The following is a 14,776-nucleotide window of genomic DNA, read 5'->3' on the forward strand; positions in this document are numbered from 1 at the left end:
ATGCACCTTTACATATAGTCAGACATCTCACTTAGCATGTACACACTGTTCCATGGAGCTCAGTGGACTGTCTGAACATTGCTAAGATAATCATTTCTAATCAGATATCATTGCTAAGATTGATAAGCTGTAACACCTCCCATTTCTTTCCTAGTATCTTCCTTCTTAAATATAAACTTAGGTAGAAACATCTTACACAGTTAATAAGCAGATACTGAAATGTGGAAAGTCTAATTTCTGCAGTCTACTCCAAGTCTCCATTTTGGTAACTTTTAAATTAGAAGACTTTCAGCTTCCTCTTACGCTGAAACTACATTCATCTTTGTAATAAGACGAAGGAATTTTAATTTTATGCATAGCAATTATTTTTGCTTTAACACATCCCCTGTGCCAATATTTGCACATCTCTAATACCAAATCCTTTCATTTCTCTGTCACCACTTAAATTCTAAATTATGCTCCAACTATCTTCAGCTATTGTGTAGTCTCTGGAGCATAGCTATTCTGCATTATGGGAGATGTAGTCCACTGAACACATTTTTACCTGAAGGCAGTCATGTTTAATATAAACATTTTGCCTATGTTCTGAGTGCCTAAAATATTTAACTGGCAGAGTGCATCGTAAAAAGTAATTTAAATTCATTAAGGACAGATTATATAAAATAGAAAAGCATTTCCACAGCCCTACAGAAAACAGTTACCTCAAAAAATCCATACTTTGCCGTTTAAGCATTCTTCATATCCATAGGCTCTGCTAATGATTTTTCAGTGGTAAATCAACTTCACAACATCAAGTACTTTCTATTCTACACTGTATTGAGGATACTGAAGAAGAATGCTAATTTTGCAGAACTAAACAAAAGCATTTCACCTCTACAAGGAATAACTCTTTTCCTACACAGGCAGGTAAAGTACAGCTTTCTACCAAATGTTGCACAGCTCAGCTTTCAAAGAATAATTGTTCTTGTTTTTTGTGCAAAAGCAATTCACAGCACTTTAATTAGTACTTGAAAAGAAATTCACTTACTGATATTTTCTGTGGGCATTGAGACTCTGGTTGGTTCTAAGAGATTATCAGCCAAGACAAAAGCCCCTTCTTCTAATGTATCAAGTAGCATTGTGGCTGCATGGGCTTGTTCCGAAGAATTCATGTCTTTCCAGGACTCCAGAGCTTCAGGCCTGAGCAGGTTGTCCACTGTGTCAACAATTGCCTGCATTCATTAGAAAACTATCATTAGGTCTGATTGCTTTAGGCAGCTGGGGAAAATTTTCAGCATTATCTCGTGACAATTATAATACTTAACTGTCAGAATGATTTACTGTGATTTAATGGCACTAGAAAACTATTTCAACATAAAAATATTTTTCCATTCCCTTGCTGGATTAGCATTAATAGAAGTGCAGTTAGCCACTAGCGTTGTGTGGTCTATAAGTGTTAAACATGCAGATTTGACTTGTCTCGTATCAGATATAAAGACAGTCATATTAATGTGCTGAAAAAACGTAAAAATAAATGCCAGAAATTTTGCCTGAAGCTTTCATCTTAAAGTTAATGTCAAAATATACAAATTCTATTTAAAAATACTAATGCCAAAATTGGCATTCTGCAGTTTAGGCTAAAATGGCAATAATACTCTTCTGAAAACTTAGCACAACTCATGCAGCCACTGTGCTATAAACTACTTGTCTATGACAAACTGCCTTCTTTATTACAGGAGGCATGAAATGAAGCTGACTCAGTGGATATAAATTAGTCTGGGCCACTCTCACTCCCCCTCCTGTTCCTGTACCTGTTCATAGATACTTAAAAAAAAATTACTAACTCCCATTCCTGCACAAAGGTCAGTTAAAAAAGGAAATCAATAGAGCAAACAAGATGTCCACTGACTGTCCCTGTTATCAGTGAAGGCAAAACTGAAAAGCTGAATAAAGCTGCCATTTTAAGTCCTTCTTGTAACAACTCTATCATTATGTTTTAAGGTTCATTAAGCTGCATATAAAGTAACAGTAAATAAGGAAGAAGATGAATTCAGAGACATGATTACATTATTTTTACAAAATAATCCAATCAATCACAGTAATCAGTTAATCAATTGAAGGCAGGCACTTACATTAATGCATAATGTAGCTGTGCATTGAGTTTGCTGTGCACTGAGTACGCCATGCATTGCTGAAACACCCTGTTTACTCTGTCCCATTTGCCTACTCATAATGTGTCATTAAGCCTATGTATAATTTGTTTGATCAATTTAAAAGCATCAGGAATGGAAACAGAACGTAGTGTACAAACAGGAAGATGTTGGTCTGGAATACTGCACTGTGCAAATCAGAATAGGAAAAGTTGGTCAAGGCTTTTGTCAGAGCAAGATTAATTAGCCTAATCCATTTTAATATCCTCTTTCTGTCTGTGTTGTGAACCACCACGACCTTCCTGGCAGGTGGAAGATACTTCGAAGTGACATTAAAGCCTTTTTTCTTTCTCTAACGGGAGACAGAATAGTCAAAACGCTCACACTGATACTGCTGCAGCCATTAACTAGAGTGGAACAGAAATTGGTCTGCAGAGGCCAGATTCATTAGTCACCAAGAAATACAGATTGGAGCCTCTAATCTGAGGTACAAATGAATTCTCTGTCACAAAGTGGGAACTTGCTTCATTTGCATAGTGTAAGTCAGCTTTTGATTTGTAATTTCAAGAGGGTTATTAGTCTTATCTAAGCAGAGAAGCCCATCTGAGACTTACAGAAAATGACACCAGTCGAAAATTAAGGTTGTGCTACGGTTTCTTATGTATCTCTATATAGTGCTGATGGTATGCATTCATTAATATGAAGCATTTTTTATTTATTATGGGACAAGCTAGCTCTGCATTTTTCCTGTGGTAAATGATCACCTGTCCAATAATACTTCTGAGGCATTCTCTCCACTCAGACAAAGACAATCAGGGAGGTGGAACCCCTCTGACACAGCTGTCCAAGCAAGCCAATTATTGCTCTACTCATGTTAATGTTTATTATTGAAAACAAAGTATGAAAATTCAGTCTGCTCAATGTCTGCTGGGTTTCCTTTTCCTATTCAAAATTACTTTCTGATAAAATCCTATTACATTTATTATTTAAGAAGTGCATTTCTCTCCAGATCTTTGTCTCTTTTTGTCAAATTTTTGCTGTAACTGGACATCTCTTATCCCATTTTCTAAGCAGTAGGATAAAAGACAGACCATCTAATACAGAGAAGTGTCCCTCCAGTAAGAGTTTGAATTTATTATGTTGCAAAGTATTTCAAAGTTCTTTTTAAAAATTGTTCTTACATTTTATCACAGAAGGTACAAGTAAAAACTATATTTTAAAAGAAACTTTGAAAAAATGTGCAATAAAATCTTTCAGAAGCACAGACACAATCTATTCTAGGACATATTTTTCTCCTTATCACAGGTGTGAGGTAGAATTACTGGCATTGTATCACAGAGCAGGAGCTGGCCACTATGGGCAACCATTCTACCAGAGATAAAAGAAACAGAAAATCAGATAGCAATGTGCTATGCACCTTCCATATAGCCTGACTAATGGGACACATGATACATATTTTACTAGTAAAGCTAGAGAAAAGTTTGTATTTATATTTTATCCTGAAATCATTGAAATTGGCCTTTGTAACAACTCTCAAAACTGTAAGATGGAGTAATTCTACTAGGTATAAGAATACACAAAGAACAAAGCAGGCTATATAATGTACACTTCATGCAAGCAAATTAATTCTAAGCAGTCTTTGATATAAAACGCTATAAGCTGAAGTCACTTCTGTTCATTTCCCAGCTTTTTTGTCTACCCAAAGTCATATTATGAGAGAGACGTTACTTCCAATTCAGGTAATAACTGTTTCTGCTTTGGAACAAGTTGAGGTTAGAGAGGTATAAACTTTGATTTTTATTTTTTTTCTTCTGAGTGTTATACCTGTGCAAAGCCAACATTTGTACAGTTGATATGGGGCACAATACACATTTATCAAAGACTGAAATACATAGGATCATGCAGCAAGATGATAAAGCGTGGCAGGTTGCTGAAGCAGGGAGAAAGCAGGGTGACAGCACATGAGAGATACCTTAAGGTAAGCCCTGCATGTCTTCTCTCGTTTTTGGAGCTTTTTAGTAAGAGAAAAGAAAATCAGAAGTTAGACACATTCTGGAAAGCTTCAGAAATACCCAAAATTTAGTCTGGTGTTTCAAATCCGTAATTCGAACTGTGAAGAGTTTGGACGTTAATTCAGTTTTTATTCAGTGATGACTACAGAAAAACATCAAACAGGAAACCTTTTTCCCAACCATTGTAAAGGTGCCCACGGATCTCTGTCCCAGCAGTGGGATTTGTGTGAAAAGGTCAAAGGAGAAAATCCTTGCGTAGACACTTCATCTATCCAAGGGAAAACTCTTCTAAGTGTAGCTAGAGATTGTAAATAAAACTATTGCCCAGTCAACAGAGGAGTACACGGAGCTCTCTTTAAAGCAGGCTGAAAAATGTTTTATTTGTAGTTTGTTGACTGAGCTGAGGAAAGGAAGAGGCCATGAAATATAGCATTTCTTATGAGAAAAACTGGAACGGTAACGCTTTTGTGATTTGTACCTAAAACACAACAACATAATTTTTCTCTGACATGTTTCTCTCAATACTATTCCAGAAAGAAAAAAACAAAAACAAAAAACTATGTCTTTGTGGTTTAGATGATCCTAGGAGATATGATCAACTGTAAGTGATGCTGGCATCTTAAAACGTCTAAGAAAATGCTATTATTTTGCAGCAATTCAGATTAAAGCAAAGCTGTACAACCATGCTGAATCTCTCTGATTGCTCAGGGATAAAATCTTCACTGAATAAAAATACTGCTTTGGTTGAGGATTTCTGTAAGCTAGTGGCCATTTACCTACATTATTTATAATGCATACAAGATTTTAATAAAGGACACACAGCTATCTTTGAGGACCAGTGAATTTTATCTTATGCCCTAAAAAGAAGGTAATTGCAACTTTCCGCTGTGTATCTACTGTTGTTTTACATGTTTATTGCAGAACTATATACACGCAGGAACAAAGTATTGATTAATATTTCTGAAAGGATAAAAAAAAATCAAGGGCAATGGTTATCCCAGCAAGCAGAGGTGAACATAGTTGTGTACCTTGTTATAACTCCTTCCAGCAGAATCTTTTTCACTGGGTCGCAGTTCCTGCAGCTGAGCATCCAAAATGTCCACAAGCTGCTCCATCAGCCTCACTGATGAGCTAACATCGCCAGCGAAGACTGGTCCTTTAGTGTGTTTAGCCAGTTCATTGGCCAGACTAGCAGCATTTTCTCCACTTCTGATCTGAAATGACAATTTATATTATCTCAGCAGGGTCCCTTGTTCTGCTTGCGGCTCCTAATTCCAATTCCCCACGTACCTTTGTTGTGGTGAAATAACCATTTGCACATACATTGAAATCTGCAACTAATTGAGACCAATAACATTCTCTTTATCTCAGAAGATTAAAGGTTCTTAGATCCGTGACACACAAAAGCAGTTCTTAACAGTCATCAAAACCAGAAATCAGACTGGGACTTTTGGGCTAGATCTTCTGTTCATCCTCACTTTTATTTTTCTGCCATTATCAGACAGTAAGAAATCTATTTGTTCACACCAGTGCTTGAGGCATTTGAAAGTCAAGTAGCCTGGTACTGACAACAAATTATCCAGTTTTCATAAACTTAGTAAATCTCAGTAGGGAAGGAAAACACAGAAAGTGGCTCTGTGCTCTAATCATACTGTTATTAATGCACTCGTACAAAAATCTATTTATTCAAGTAAAATTCTCCCTGAGCCAATAAACCTAGTTGCATACCAGACTTTTTGCTGTATGATTTATAATATTTTATTTATTAAGCAAGAACACTAGAAGAGCTATTTTGCTTTAAAATGCTATGAAAACACGTAAGTACAGACTCCACTCAATAACTGAGCACGAGTGTGCCTTACTGGACTTATGAGCCACGCTTTTCTTAAATGCTTTACACACAAAGTACATGCAACTCCTTTTCAAAAGAACACATAGTAATCGGGACAGCTTCAACAAGCTCAATTATTAATGCTTGCAGTTAAAATCTTTAGTAATGAGCGAACACCAGATTAAAAGGTTTCAACCAACCTTCTGAGCCAGCTGATTTACCCAGTGTGAGGTGCAGTTGCTAAGATCAGGGCCTTTGGGGTTCCATGTTCCCGTTAAAACCACACAGAGATACGAGGCAGTTCCTACAACAGATGGGGAAAACTACAGTGAAATTGAAGCCATTTTTCTGCATGCATTCGGGAAATCAGCAACAATGTGCTCCTTAGCAGTGTTGAATCCTGAATGCCACTAGTATAAGCAGTTGACAATAATTGACAAAAACGTAAGGAAATAAGGTAGATGATAAACAGCAATAAAAAAGTCAAGTGAAAAGTACCAGACGGTTTCTGCAAACAAACAAAAAGCCCTTGATTTTTCCTGGAGCTCATCCAAAGGGGAGCTCATAATGAGAAAGGCAGCTGTAAGTATATTTCATAACAGTCCTCAAGTAAAGACCTAAAATTTGACCTGGATTCTCAAAGCATACATGCAAAGTAATTCTGAATCTACACTCAAATGCAGTTTGTAGATTAGAACCTGACCACTGCCTTTAGATACTGCATTCTCCAAGCAACAAAAAAAATTGTTTGACAGGCTGAGATTTAAGAAAAATCACCATGAGAGAGTGGCACAGTGCCTTTGAAATGTCTGCTTGGAATCATGATATATTTTTAAAGGCAATACCTCGTGTTCCTTTGGGGCAAGGCCGTTCAACCATCATTCCTCTTTGTGTCTGAGGCCAACTAATCCCCCTCGCCTCAGTCGGTTCACAGAATCTTTCTGGCAAAGGGAAAAAACTCGTCACAGGGGGAATTTTGGTTGTAGAAACGGGTGGCGGTGGCTTGGGTCCTCTGCTTCCTTCTTTTGTTCCTCCAGCTAATGTTGTGCTTACTGGACCTTTCTGTGATGTAGTGCTAGTGGTTGACGCTGTGGTTTTGTATAGCTCTGCTGAAGAAGTTATTGTCACTGCTGTGGTAGGCACTGCACAGAGAAAATAAGAGTAATAAAAAAGTGAATGATTTCAGAATTATTTTTAAAAAAGTTATTTGTGTAGTTTTAATGGATTCTCTGGTGTCTCCTTTTTTTTTAACCTTAATATTACTCTTTTGTTATTGCTATCCTGAGTGCTTACGAATTTTTTTCCTCCCAACTCATACCAGCATGAAGTTTCAACACATTCTCTAAACACTTTCTTCCGTAAAAAAAATTGGTAGTTACATTTCTAAAGGCGGAAAGGCAGTCCTAGGGAGTTATCAGTACAAAACAAACATGCTCAAAGCAAATAAAGATTACTTAGCTGCTTCCACAGAAGAAAGAACTCGACAGATAGAGCCATACACAGTACAGTTCAGCTTTAAAAACAAAGGTAGTGGGCTGTAACTAACAGGCACATTTTAAAAACAGATCCAAAAACTTCAAGTCACCCACTACACACCTTCCAGGGAAATAATTCCGATTACATCTTCCTACCCCGCAGTCATTCTGCGTGAAAGAGCTGCAGCATGCCTGATTAGCTTCAAGCAGAACAAACGCATAGCACGGACGTGGTGTTCTGGTGTTTGAACATTGCGGGCTCTAACATCCTTTGTTGATAAAGCAGGTATGAAGCCATGTCTCATGCAAAGCCAGGTGGCAAGCACCTCGTGCAGTCTTTCATGCCACTTGCAGATAGGTTTGGGCCAAATCATTTCTGACCGAAACATAGAACTCCTCACTCCCTGGCACTACTGGGGCTGGGAGGCGCAGTGGGCCTGGCTCATTTTGTGAGGCTTTGCAGAGATAGCACTCCTTAATGCTTGTGAAGATAACAGTCCGTAATTTCTGTTCATTACCTTGAAATGTATATGGAGCAACAGCTGAAAAAATGCAAGTAATGTAACTGAAACAGTCACCATTAATTATTTCCAAATCTTCATTAGTGTTCACAGTGCTTTTCAGGCAACCACAAATCCTTGTTCTGAGATTAAATATGCTCAAATCAACTATTTTTTATATCCTAACCAATACAGAAATAAATGAAACTAATTTTAGGATTAACTTAACTGAAGAAGGTGACTTTTTTGTTGTGGCTGGGTTCTGTTGCAGCTAGATCCCTGACCTCTGAGGCATGGACAATTATGTTTTTTATCATGTTCTCTAAATAAGCTCACTAGCAAAATCAAAAGAAGTTCTGCTAAGCTTTCTGTCACCAAATTTATTTCTTTTTTTTAAGTTTGCACATGGAATAAGATTAACTTTCACTTGTTTGGAAGATATTTAAACCATACTTCATTTATAATATTTCAGGAGACTCAACTATCATAGAATCAAAGAATGCCTTGAGTTGGAAAGAATCTTTTAATTTTTATATGAATTTAGAGTATAGATTTTGAACACTGACGTCTATTTTTAAAGACCGTATAAAGAGAAATGTTTTTTATCTCTTTCTTACTCACAAATGACAAACTTCTTCAGCGGCTGTCTTCTCTTCAGCCCAATTCTCAGCTGTCTGATGACAGTCTGTGTAATTGTGCTGTATTTGTGGCCTAGCCAGCTACTATGAAACCTACTGAAATCTCTGAATCTGTTCTGCAAGTGTTTGCCTGACATCTTGTGAAACTGCTGTAATTTTATTTTGATTACAATGCATCCAGCCTTTCCCAATTAACATTTGTCAAAAGCATTTGCAGTCACTTGCAGCAGTGTCAGGCAATGCCTCTGAATCAGGTCCTAAGGAATGGGAAGCTGCAGGGGACACAGGATGCTGCAAGGGACAACCCATTATTTCTATCCAGTCCCCAACACATTGTGCTAATAGGTACGTATTTAATCACTTAAATGTGTATTAGCATTATTGCAATTACTGCTCAAACCTGTAATGTTTAGGATACCTTTGTCTCAGGAGCAAAACACCACAGTAAGAATCAAAGCTATTCTCTAGAGTTAAGTAGTGAGGCAACAATTTTCAGAACATACTTTGTGCTGTACCATCAGCTATAATATTCTGCTGTCTTTATGCAACTTAATGCTACACACTGAAATCAATTCCCAAGCATCTCTTTGTAATCTCTTTTTGAGGAAAAAGACTCCAACTCTCTCTCTCTCTCTCTCAAAAAAAATTCAGAAATCATAAAAAAAAAGAAAAGAAATAGAGACAATATCTAAGATATTTTCTCTTTATTTAAATAGGAAAATTAAGAAGTCGGAATCTTAAAGAATGTATCAAGAAATTTCAGGACAGTGTGAAAGCCCAGGAAGAAGAAGGCTGAAAAAATAGGAACACATCATTAGGAATATATCCAGATTTCAGAAGGTGGATCATTTTGTTTTTAATGACCTGTTGGGGAATTTAACCTGAAAGGTCATTGTTCTGAGCTGCAAGAAGACACATGATGGCTTCCACTATCTGATGTGTCCCATGCTTGAAGCCCAGGGTGATGGTACCCACAGGCTCCCAGGCACCTGCAGAGCACTTACATATACAAGATAATGATACTGATGATTTACAAGCTGCAAGTAAAAGGAAAAACAAACTTCTTGTATGGGTCACTGACCTATCATTCTGAGCAGCTGGGGAAAGTCTGCAGAAGGCTAAAGATTTTTTATAAAATGCCACGTGACTTCTTGACCATAATTGCTGGAACAAGTTGTGCAGGGCTTGTGAATGCCCTGCCCTATGAAGTGTTCAAGGCTAGTTTGGAGGAGGGGGCCCTGGGCAATCTGATCTAGCACTTGATCTGGCGGCTGGCAGCCTGTAGAGGAGGGCTTGAAACTTGATGAACCTTGAGGTCCCTTCCAACCTAAGCCACTCTATGATTCTATGATTGATGTGCCAGGGTGAAACAAACCTTTTTCTCCTTTTTTTTTTTTTTTTTAATATAGTCAGGTCACATTATCAGTTGAAGACAGTCTTTGTACGATAAAAAAAAAATAACATCAGCGGGAAGTAAATTCAGAGACTTTTTGAGAGTAATTAACTTGCATTTGTTTCATGCAGTTCCTAACAGTTGATTTAAACAGCTATATATGTACTGTGTTTCTAAAAATTAAGACATCACTGGAGTAAAACTTAACACCTGCTTAACAGTGTGATGTCCATAAAAAAAACATAACACAATTGCTTAGGACAGCGGGGGAATAGTAACTTTGTTTCCCCAACTGACAGTGAGGAATAGATTTAGAGATATTTTTTCTTCAATTTTGTATTATTTGCTAACAGGTTTCTACTGTAAGTAGATATTAACTACATTAAAACAAACAAACCAAAACCTCAAAACATAACCATACCCATACGTTCAAAATTGATCTGGGCTGCCCAGATGATTAATCATTTCTGAAAACACTAATAGTTCCATTTTCATCTCTGCGACTTAAATCATTTTCTAGATTGGCTGCATGGATTTTTCATTTAAACATATGTTTTTACAGGCCAGAAATTTCAATATATTTGAACATTCAAAAACCTAATTCTACACCTTAATTTTCAAAAGGCATCATACACTGGGCTGCTGTGTAAAGCAACAAGGATCAGACATTTGGGCAAACCCAGATTTTCCTGCTTTCTGCTTATTACCATGATGTGCCTGTTTTTACACTTCAGTGAATACCAGAGAAGTCACTAAGACTTACTTAATTACCTATATGCTCCAGCTATTATGCTGGCCAGTACTCTACAGATGCTGCAAAATCCCATTTAGTTGAAAGTGAAATGTTTACATGGGTATTTATAAATGTACACCCTGAAAATTATAATGAATACACAACAAAATTAACAAAATGCCTATGATTGAGGAATTGGTCCCCATTAGGTTATCTGTATTTGTACAGCCTCTCTTTAATCAATCTGTAGCGTAATAGATTCACTAAAATAGCAAAGATCTAATTTACTTAATAATTTGCTGCATGACTTCGTCATAGATTCTTGGTGCTATAAGGATTTATTTGCACTTGCTTACTGTCACTTCAAGCCCTCGGTGATAGCAGCTGACAAGTTTCTGTTCTATCAACACTCACAACATCCTTATTTTCCTGCAGTGATCCAATAAAACTTAATGATGGGTATCATGGTACAAAAGGGGAGACAACCCCAGTTTGAACAGTTTGCACAGTCTGCGCAAATTGGGATGAGTGTAGATGAAATCTCTCCCTAACGCACTGAAACAGAACAAAAGGATTTATCTTTTTGTTCCCAAGGAAACCTTACAATGTAATACTCATTCACTTTTTAAGGGGAAAATTCCCTTCAATCTTCTTAATCTTTTAACTTAAAATTCCTTTTAAAAATCCTATTCCAGCTAGGATTTTTTTGATCTTTGGATGTCTCCTTTAGAAATCACATATGGGAACACAGACACTAAATTTACCAGAAATATAAAAATATGTTCTTTTTTTGTAGTTGCTTCTCTGCAGGTCCTGATATACTTCTGAATTATTTCTGAGTTAAGGTTTTGACTTTTAAATACAATTTTTACACTTAACCTTAGAAAATATGCTCTTGTGCAGTATCTGAGTGGTACTTGTCAGCTGTAGCTCCAAAAGCCATTTCTACATCTATGTATTACAATTCCCACGAGGAGAGAGAAAAAAAAAAAAAAAAAAAAACATACAGAGACTGAGGTTAAGGGGAGAGTTCTAAAGGCAGCAGACCCAGTTTCCAGGGTAAGATGGTAGCTTGGCTGCAGCAGCAGTGGTTTTAGAAATCAGAAGTCTTCCTGAGGATTACGAAAATAAGGATATGAGGAGCATGTAACACACACAGTTACAGGAGGAAAAAAATGCTACAGGTCTGCAGCGAAGTTCAAGTCATCATTAGGTTAATTATAGAGGTATTTCTGTGATTTCAATAGGCAGATTTAAAAATTAAAGAAACAATAGAAAGAAAAAAGGCAGGTTTTGAGTCACAAGTGAGTCTCACAATTTTGGCCCTGGGAGCAAACACAAATCTTGCAGTTCAGAATGTGACTCAAAAGTGATAAATTTGTCTTTTATGAAGGAAGAAGATTGTTGTTTTTGAAGCACTTGATAGTAGGAAGTTCAGGTGCAGACAAAAACTGATAGCCAAGACACAGAAAAAAACGAATCAGTGTCTGTATCATTATTGCTCCCACAGCAACAGAAGGAACACAGATTGCTGACTTTTCTACAATGGCCCCAAGTTAACCACTCAAACAGAAAAGACCATGACTTCCAATTTTGAGCCACTGACATTGTGACACCATTAAGTACTTGGTATTAAAGTACCATTGCAAAAGACACAAAAAGAAGGTTCTCCTACTAGGAGACTTAAAGAATCTTATCCTAACACCTATGTCTTTGAGTGGATGATTAAGAAATCTAAGTCAACCAAAACACACATGCACACAAAAGAAACACAAAAATGCCCTTTACACATCCTTTGTCAAATGTACTGAAAATCTGATCTAAGGCCGCACCTCAAACACTTTGTTCAGTTTTGGGCCCTTCACTATCAGAAACACACTGAGTCACTGAAGCATGTCTGAAGAAGAGAAACAAAGCTGTTGAGGGGTCTAGAGAACAAGTCTTATGATGAGCAGCGGAGGGAACTGTGCTTGTTTAGTCTGAAGAAGAGGAGACTCAAGGGAGACCTTATTGCTCTATACATCTGCTTGAAAGAAGGTTATAATGAGGTAGGGGTTAGTCTCTTCTCCCAGGTAACTAGCAGTAGGATACAAGTAATGGCCTCAAGTTGCATGAAGGGAGGTTCAGGTCAGATAAGAGGAAAAGCTTCTTCTCAGAAATAGTGGTCACACATTGGCACAGGCTGCCCAGGAAGGCGGCAAATTCACTACCCCTGGAACTGTTTAAGAAACGTGTAGGAGTGGTTTCTTAGGGACTTGGTTAGTGGGTATAGTGAGGATGGATTGATGGCTGGACTTCAAGATCAATCTTAGAGATTTTTTCCAACCTTAATGATTCCATGATCTATATATTACACATATAGATTTTTAAGTTCCATAACAATAGAAGAACTGATCTCTAATTTATATAGATATTATGCTGAAAGAAAGAGGAACTGAGAATATAATACAAGTAAAATAGAGTTATAAACTGTATGGAATATCTTCATTTTATAGCAGTACATCTCAAGGACAAGCAAGATAATTTTTCCTTTAATTTAGTAGTCTTTAACTAAAGGCAATTGGCTTAGGCAAAAGAGCAAATGAACTGAAACATTTTTAGAACTGCCACATTCAGATCCATATAGAAATAAAATATTGTTTATTGGCTTTATATAGGAGGAAAAAATCTTTTGTGAATATATGTATTACATATTCAAATAGTTTCTATATTTTAAAAGGTCACAATCAAAAATGTATTTACTGATGTCTTAATGCATTTAAAACAAAATCTCACAGTTCACTCACAAAAAATACTCCTTTTTTATCTTCATGGATGAATGGGTAAAAAGCTTAAAAGAGAGACAAGCACCCCGCAGCGTGCCCCGGGCCCCTTCTCATCTAGGTCTGGTTGCAATAATGTGTTTCTCCCTCTGCCTTGCATGCCAGCCTCTTCTCATGAAACCCCAGGACATGAGGGGGTGCTAGTGGATGCACAAGTGTCTTTTTGATACTAGACGGGATGCGGCTGGGATGCGTACTTTATCCTATGTTAGAGACTCATAATAAAAACATCATGAAATGTTTCATTGGACACATTGGGTGTTTACTAACACAAAGAAAGGACCATACAAAGCCTTTTTCTCTCTCCCTGTTCATCCTTAACACTTCTTCCCTTAATGCAATGATGTAAAGATTAGCTTCTACCACATTATTTACGGCAGAGCCCGCACCTCTGTTTTCTTCTCTTGTAAAGCTTTTGAGAACTTAAACTACAACTTCATCTGAGTTAAACTGAATGAAAAATGACATGCCTGAGAACATATGAAAATGAAAGCTTTTTAATGAGATAGGTGGGTATGTCTCTGATAAGAGCAGCCACCAACTTCTGTAATGAAACGGGGTGCAGGGCCTTTTGAACAGCTCCCTGTGCTGGAGCTTAGAGCTAGACACGGGAACTGGCCTGAGCCTAGTATCATACATGGGGAGGTGTGGGGGGACAGACTGGGAATGCCTTCATGTAGCTCTGGAGATTACTAATGCTTTAGTTCTAAACTGCCTTGTTCTGCTGCTTCTTAAGTATTTTTACATATAGAAAAATTTAAATGTATGTTGATACAGAATCATAACATGGTTTGAGTTGGAAGTAACCTCAAAGGCCGGTTCCAACCCCCTTGCCACAGGCAGTGAAACCTCCCACTAGACTGGACTGCACAGAACCCCATCAAGCCTGGCACTGAATACCTCCAGTGATGGGGCATCCACAGCTTCTCCTGGCAACCTGTTCTACTGCCTCAACATGAGTAATTTCTTCCAAATATCGAATCTCCTCTCTTTTAGTTCAAAGCCATCTCCCTTTGTCTTCTTACTACACTCTCGATAAAGACTCCATCTCCAGCTTTCTAGTAAGCCTCTTTTAGTACTGAAAAGCCACAAGAAGGTCTCCTCGGAGGCTTCTTCTCTCCAGGCTGAACAATCCTGGCTCTCTCAACCAATCTCTGTGAGAGAGGTGCTCCACTACATGGTTTATTCTGCTGTGCATTCATTAACTGAGCTGAAACAGAACAGTTACTTTCCATGAGAAGAA

The 14,776-nt window shown here is 37.5% G+C and overlaps 1 protein-coding gene across 14 annotated transcripts in view; it reads right to left on the bottom strand.

The window, feature by feature from the left end:
* The window catches only part of ADGRL2 (adhesion G protein-coupled receptor L2), a 144,112-nt gene that overhangs the window by 28,902 nt on the left and 100,434 nt on the right, over nt 1–14,776 (bottom strand). For 9 of the 14 annotated variants that reach the window (XM_042820048.1, XM_042820051.1, XM_042820049.1 and 6 more), the window contains 5 exons: nt 6,818–7,114; nt 6,173–6,276; nt 5,170–5,355; nt 4,102–4,140; nt 1,028–1,211 (listed from right to left, as the gene is read on the bottom strand). In XM_042820048.1, the coding sequence (XP_042675982.1) occupies nt 1,028–1,211; nt 4,102–4,140; nt 5,170–5,355; nt 6,173–6,276; nt 6,818–7,114 (810 nt within the window). The remainder of the gene's footprint in view (nt 1–1,027; nt 1,212–4,101; nt 4,141–5,169; nt 5,356–6,172; nt 6,277–6,817; nt 7,115–14,776) is intronic. The other 5 variants (XM_042820052.1, XM_042820053.1, XM_042820059.1 and 2 more) reach the window with 1 other exon arrangement.

Source organism: Centrocercus urophasianus, unplaced genomic scaffold (genome assembly GCF_019232065.1).
Source record: "Centrocercus urophasianus isolate 14NV4802_14NV808 unplaced genomic scaffold, USGS_Curo_1.0 seq_18, whole genome shotgun sequence".
NCBI lineage: Eukaryota > Metazoa > Chordata > Aves > Galliformes > Phasianidae > Centrocercus > Centrocercus urophasianus.